A 6960-nucleotide genomic window follows, 5' to 3' on the forward strand; every position below is an offset into this window, starting at 1 on the left:
AATTCTAAAAAATAGTCCAAGTTGAAAGGTTACCTTTAAAAACAGCGCGTCGCCGAATAAACGTTGTAATAAAAACATGGCGAAGCATCACCCCGATTTGATCTTTTGCAGAAAGCAAGCAGGCGTTGGTAAGAGAAAAAACTCTTTATTTTTACGAAGTAGCGATCCAGTGTTTTTATAAATCGACTTTACGTTTACTGCTGGGTCGCTAATCTTTGCTTTTAAACAAAGTTTTTGAAATTTTGACCACAGATTTAGAGAGTCTCCTTCGCTGGATCTCTGAACACTCGCGTGTTAAAAATATATCTCTGAAAGATGTTTTTTTTATATATATTCAAAGAATACAAAGTTATTAAAACCTTTCCGTCTTTTTTTTAAAAAAAAAAATTACTCCCGAATTTCACGGCTTAATAGTTTGAATAAAAAACGCCGAATACGTCGTCACAGTGCGTCTGCTTTACGTAACAAAATGGTCATTTTAACTACAAAATGAATTATTATTATTATTATTATTATTATTATTATTATTATTATTATTATTGAAGAGTCCTTAAGACTCACCTCTTCAGACAGCACCTGTAGCACTCCTCTGTTTGTATCCTGGGACACTATCACCCTTCATTTAAATGTGCTTTATTTTGCTCTTATCTGCCCCCTATTTTACTGCATTTAATCCTGTACTTCAGAATACTGTAATCTGCCAAGTGTTTAACCTGTAGTACTTTGTATTTAATCACATCCTGATGTAACTATCACTATTTAATCATATCCTGATGTAACTTTCACTATTATCTGCTGTATTATTGAATTGTGGTTTGTCACACTTGAACAAAAGTTATTGTATTTCTTGCTCTTATTGTATTACTTGTATTGTAACTCTTGAAATGTATTTGCTTACGATTGTAAGTCGCCCTGGATAAGGGCGTCTGCTAAGAAATAAATAATAATTATTATTATTATTATTATTATTATTATTATTATTATTATTTATTTCTTAGCAGACGCCCTCATCCAGGGCGACTTACAATCGTAAGCAAATACATTTCAAGTATCACAGTACAAGTAATAATACAATTAAGAGCAAGATAAATACAATGACTTTGGTTCTAGCAAGTACAAGTATTGACAAAATACAATTCAATAACGGAGCAGATAACAGTGTCAGTGATAGTTACATCAGGATATAATTAAATACAAAATACTACAGATTAGACACGTGTGGCAGATTACAATACTCTAAAGTACAGGATTAAATGCAGTAAAATAGGGGGCAGATAAGAGCAAGTAAAGTGCATTTAAGGAAGAGTGATAAAGTGTCCAGAGGGAAAAGAGGAGTTTCTACAGGTGCTGTCTGAAGAGGTGAGTCTTGAGGAGGCGCCGGAAGGTGGTCAGGGACTGGGCAGTCCTGACATCTGTAGGAAGGTCATTCCACCACTGTGGGGACGAGGGTGGAGAAGGAGCGGGCTCTGGAGGCAGGGGAGCGTAGCGGAGGTAGAGCCAGTCTTCTAGTGCAGGAGGAGCGGAGAGGTCGAGTCCTGGTTTCACTGGGAGTTTAATAATAAGACACACCTGAGCTTGTTAGCTAGACACACTGGGGGCTGATCAAGCTGGTAGCAGTAAAACCTGGACTGGATCACACTGCTGTGCGATAGGAGTCTGATTCCCAGCCCTGCGTTTGCTACTGCATGAATTAAAAACGTGTATCGTCTAATTTGTTGTGTTTTTTTTGTCTTGCAGCCATCGGAAGACTCTGTGAAAAATGTGAGTACCTAATCTTGAGAGATCCCAATATTATATACTGTACAGTACAGCTGCCTTGTGAATACAGGGGTGTGCGATTCATAGCGCCTGACGCCTGTTATAAATTATCACATTACAGAATATCACATTACAGAAATTCACAATACAGAAAATCAGAAGCATGCTGGGAGCTGTAGTTCTGTATTATAGAGGTTTGTATTGGAGCAGAAGACCACAGCATAAAGAACTACAGCTCCCAGCATGCCTCACCATGGCCGCGGGCGCAGAGGCATGCTGGGAGCCGTAGTCCTAGCCAGCAAGTTCACTCCACAGGGTGATGATGGCTAAACTTTTGGCCACAGCTGTCATGAATCTTTACTTAAACATTAAAAGCTGTAAAAAAAGAACTAAATATATATTATTGGCTTAAAAAAAATAAATAAAACGGTTGAACAAAAACAGCCATGAATTTCCTTGTATTGGTTGAATGGGATCCTGACTCTCTGTCTCCCCCTGCTGGCAGGCGATGGCAAGTGCGTGATCTGTGACTCCTACGTGCGACCGTGCACGCTAGTGCGGATCTGTGACGAGTGTAACTATGGATCCTACCAGGGGCGCTGCGTCATCTGTGGGGGTCCGGGGGTCTCGGACGCGTACTACTGCAAGGAATGCACCATCCAGGAGAAAGATGTAAGTCTGAGAGGGGGAGGGGGTTAAATTCAACAGCAAACTAACGTTTCCACTAGAAGTCTCTCTCAGCGTCTTCAGTGTAAATTCAACGGCAAACGTTTCCACTAGAAGTCTCTCTCAGCGTCTTCAGTGTAAATTCAACGGCAAACGTTTCCACTAGAAGTCTCTCTCAGCGTCTTCAGTGTAAATTCAATGGCAAACGTTTCCTCTAGAAGTCTCTCTCAGCGTCTTGCGGTGCTGTGTTGTATTTTAGAGTTGAGAGCGCTCTCAGAGTAAGTTTGTCAGCTCTGAGACACCGTTGTATTCTCATGCTGTTGTTTTTTGAACTACACCAGTAAAGGCTGGTTCCTATGAAGCTGCAAAATCACTGTTTGTTTGAATCAAGAATTTTAGCTTTTTAATTTATTTTTTCTTCCTACAGAGAGACGGGTGTCCGAAGATTGTGAATTTGGGAAGTTCGAAAACGGATCTGTTCTACGAGAGAAAGAAATACGGGTTTAAGAAACGGTGAATCCATCTTACGAGACTGCCAGCAGCTTCAATGCTTATTTTTTTTGAAAAGAAGAAAAAAAAAATTGTGAATTTTTTTTTTTTTTTTTTAATGATTCTGTGTTAGAATTTTCAATTGTAATAAAACTGATTTCTTCATCTTTATTATTATTATTTATTTATTTATTTATTTATTTTATTTTTTTTTTTTTAGAAAGAAATACATACTGAATCACCAACACATGGGTTTGTTTTTTGCAATAGATTTCTGAGAACGTTTTAGCAAAATGGGTGTTTGGAGCTGAGGAGGGACTGGGAGGGAAGCAGCGTGGCTCTAGCAGAGCTGAGGAGGGACTGGGAGGGAAGCAGCGTGGCTCTAGCAGAGCTGAGGAGGGACTGGGAGGGAAGCAGTGTGGCTCTAGCGGAGCTGAGGAGGGACTGGGAGGGAAGCAGTGTGGCTCTAGCGGAGCTGAGGAGGGACTGGGAGGGAAGCGGCGTGGCTCTAGCGGAGCTGAGGAGGGACTGGGAGGGAAGCGGCGTGGCTCTAGCGGAGCTGAGGAGGGACTGGGAGGGAAGCGGCGTGGCTCTAGCGGAGCTGAGGAGGGACTGGGAGGGAAGCGGCGTGGCTCTAGCGGAGCTGAGGAGGGACTGGGAGGGAAGCGGCGTGGCTCTAGCGGAGCTGAGGAGGGACTGGGAGGGAAGCGGCGTGGCTCTAGCGGAGCTGAGGAGGGACTGGGAGGGAAGCGGCGTGGCTCTAGCGGAGCTGAGGAGGGACTGGGAGGGAAGCGGCGTGGCTCTAGCGGAGCTGAGGAGGGACTGGGAGGCGTGGCTCTAGCGGAGCTGAGGAGGGACTGGGAGGGAAGCAGCGTGGCTCTAGCGGAGCTGAGGAGGGACTGGGAGGCGTGGCTCTAGCGGAGCTGAGGAGGGACTGGGAGGGAAGCAGCGTGGCTCTAGCGGAGCTGAGGAGGGACTGGGAGGGAAGCAGCGTGGCTCTAGCGGAGCTGAGGAGGGACTGGGAGGGAAGCAGCGTGGCTCTAGCGGAGCTGAGGAGGGACTGGGAGGGAAGCAGCGTGGCTCTAGCGGAGCCGAGGAGGGACTGGGAGGAAAATTATTCATAATTTATTTTTATATGTTTTGGTCTGTGAATTAATTTTGTGTTAATAGTTATATAAAATAATAATAATATACTATATATCTCACAACAGTACATTTACAATAAACAAACTGACCAAACTGGCTGAAGGAGACGATGGAGGCAAACCAAACCACATTTCCCAGAATGCATTGTGCATTTCAATTTCCTCCGGGCTCCACTCCTGCTTCTGATTGGCTGGTGATGCAGCGCGTCACAGTGGCCTCTCCTGCACTTTCTTCAACCAATCCGGGCTCTGTTGCTATCACGCAGTTTGTATTTTTAGCAGAGGGGCAAAGCACTCACTTCTTTCTGCGGGGCTTTGTGTATTCATCCGCCAATGGGACCTAAGAGAATATAGACCCACTGTTTATTTTTTTGTTTTTTTGTTAATTTACAGCATGTGTGTCTGGCTGGCTGGCGCAATCATTTTCTTTAAGGTTATTATGGAGTAGGAATGAATTCTCCCTTCCAGTCCCTCCTCAGCTCCACTAGAGCCACGCCGCTTCCCTCCCAGTCACTCCTCAGCTCCGCTAGAGCCACGCTGCTTCCCTCCCAGTCCCTCCTCAGCTCCGCTAGAGCCACACTGCTTCCCTCCCAGTCCTTCCTCAGCTCCGCTAGAGCCGCACTGCTTCCCTCCCAGTCCCTCCTCAGCTCCGCTAGAGCCACGCCGCTTCCCTCCCAGTCCCTCCTCAGCTCCGCTAGAGCCACGCTGCTTCCCTCCCAGTCCCTCCTCAGCTCCGCTAGAGCCACGCTGCTTCCCTCCCAGTCCCTCCTCAGCTCCGCTAGAGCCACACTGCTTCCCTCCCAGTCCCTCCTCAGCTCCGCTAGAGCCACGCCGCTTCCCTCCCAGTCCCTCCTCAGCTCCGCTAGAGCCACGCTGCTTCCCTCCCAGTCCCTCCTCAGCTCCGCTAGAGCCACGCTGCTTCCCTCCCAGTCCCTCCTCAGCTCCGCTAGAGCCACGCTGCTTCCCTCCCAGTCCCTCCTCAGCTCCACTAGAGCCACGCTGCTTCCCTCCCAGTCCCTCCTCAGCTCCACTAGAGCCACGCTGCTTCCCTCCCTCCCAGTCCCTCCTCAGCTCCGCTAGAGCCACGCTGCTTCCCTCCCAGTCCCCTCTCAGCTCCGCTAGAGCCACGCTGCTTCCCTCCCAGTCCCTCCTCAGCTCCACTAGAGCCACGCTGCTTCCCTCCCAGTCCCTCCTCAGCTCCACGCTGCTTCCCTCCCTCCCAGTCCCTCCCAGTCCCTCCTCAGCTCCACAGAAGTGATCTATAGCATATTTAAAGTGGGGTTTTAATTTAATTTGCAGTTTGAATTAATTTTAATGTGAAAAACTTGCAAAAAAAACCCCCTCAAAGCCAGGGAGGAAAGGGTTAACAAAAAGGCCGGCTTGGAGAATGTAGTCCCGGTGAAATTTGCATCACCAAAAGGGTGCGAGAATGTGACCAGACCCGCGTTATTAATCCGCGGTGTGGTCAGATTTCGCAAGAGAGAGGAAAGTTTATTTTTTGTAATTGGGCTGTTTTTGACTGAGCGGTTACGATGCCGCGGAGAGGAGGAGGAGGAGAAGGAGGAGGCTGGGATATTTAAATAAAATTATCACAAAAATATATATAAATATACTGTCAACAAGCAAATAATAATAATAATAATAATAATAATAATAATAATAATAATAATATATATTTATGTAACACGCCACTCACCCATTTATCAACACGGGCCGAGGAAAATTAAAACGAATTTGGAGCCGAAATTAAAACGATACAAGGCGCCTCTTTTTTTTTTCTCCTAGTAAGTATATCATACAAATCTGAAACTGGCCATCATATATTTTGTTTACAAATATATGCTATGGTCAAACGTGGTGGTTTTATATTGCCAACGTATACCCTTTTTTTTAAAAAAAGCAAGACGCGATATTTTGTGTGTGAAATGTCTGTATAAAAACAGGTCTGAGCGTTTTCATTCATTGAAATGTTATACGTTTTTTAATAAACATTAAGCAGATTTTAAAATGTTTTGTTTGTGTGTGTGGGGGGGGGGGTGAATTGTTTTTTAAAAAAATAAAAATCGCCTCATTTTTCGCTTAACAAAAAAAAAAAAAACAACGTTATTTTTTATTTAAATAACTGTTTCGCTCTCATACATACAAATTAACACGAAATTATTACCGTGGGTTTGGGAAAAATGTTTATTAAGACTTATTTTAACGCGTTTGTGTTGTTTCACACATAATAATAATAATAATAATAATAATAGTAATAATAATAATAATAATAATAATAATAATAATAATAATAATAATAATAATAATTAAGGTTGTGTTTATAATTTTTTCACCAGCGAACGCGTCGACGACGTCATCACGCACGCCAGGCAGCGTGTCGTGTTTAAAATGAAATATATTAACTTGCTAAAAGTTACATTTTGACGCGGTTTGTAGGAGGCTAAATAAAACGTTACAAATTTGATTTAAATGTATTTATTAACACAGACTGTTTTGTGTGTGTGTGTGTGCAAGGAAGGTCAACAAGCGTACACGATTCAGGTTTTAAAACAGCAGTAATAATTATTTAAAAAACTGGTGTCCATTTATTACGTGTATGTATTAATTAATTTATTTGACAGGGGACCAATACATTTCTTTTTAACACGTATGACGTATGAATGGTGTTGCTATCCCATAATGATCCGCCTTTTTTATTATCAATATATATATATATATATATATATATATATATATATATATATATATATATATATATATATATCCCTTCGTTACAAAACATTTCAATTTGACTAAGAGAACATTTTACTGCTCGGGAAACTTCGACAGCAAACGGAAAGCCTTCGTGTTTTACGTACAAAACGTCATGACGTCACGGAAGCTGTTGTTGATTCCTATGGTC

At 43.3% G+C, this 6960-nt stretch overlaps 1 protein-coding gene across 1 annotated transcript; it reads left to right on the forward strand.

Moving 5' to 3' along the window:
• The first annotated feature begins 15 nt into the window (after positions 1-15).
• Positions 16-3084, forward strand: LOC117969624 (PHD finger-like domain-containing protein 5A). The gene is made up of 4 exons (XM_059021687.1): positions 16-128; positions 1738-1761; positions 2264-2430; positions 2852-3084. Exons 1-4 carry the CDS (start codon positions 77-79, stop codon positions 2939-2941), a joined length of 333 nt encoding a protein of 110 aa, XP_058877670.1. The 5' UTR covers positions 16-76; the 3' UTR covers positions 2942-3084.
• Positions 3085-6960: the final 3876 nt, after the last annotated feature.

Source organism: Acipenser ruthenus, unplaced genomic scaffold, assembly GCF_902713425.1.
Source record: "Acipenser ruthenus unplaced genomic scaffold, fAciRut3.2 maternal haplotype, whole genome shotgun sequence".
Lineage (NCBI taxonomy): Eukaryota > Metazoa > Chordata > Actinopteri > Acipenseriformes > Acipenseridae > Acipenser > Acipenser ruthenus.

Excerpts from the sequence above, each read along its gene's own strand:
- LOC117969624 (XM_059021687.1), top strand. The coding sequence starts at position 77 with ATGGCGAAGCATCACCCCGATTTGATCTTTTGCAGAAAGCAAGCAGGC. Across the intron at positions 129-1,737 it reads CAGAAAGCAAGCAGGCGTTG|CCATCGGAAGACTCTGTGAA; the intron begins GTAAGAGAAAAA and ends TTTGTCTTGCAG. Across the intron at positions 1,762-2,263 it reads CGGAAGACTCTGTGAAAAAT|GCGATGGCAAGTGCGTGATC; the intron begins GTGAGTACCTAA and ends CCCTGCTGGCAG.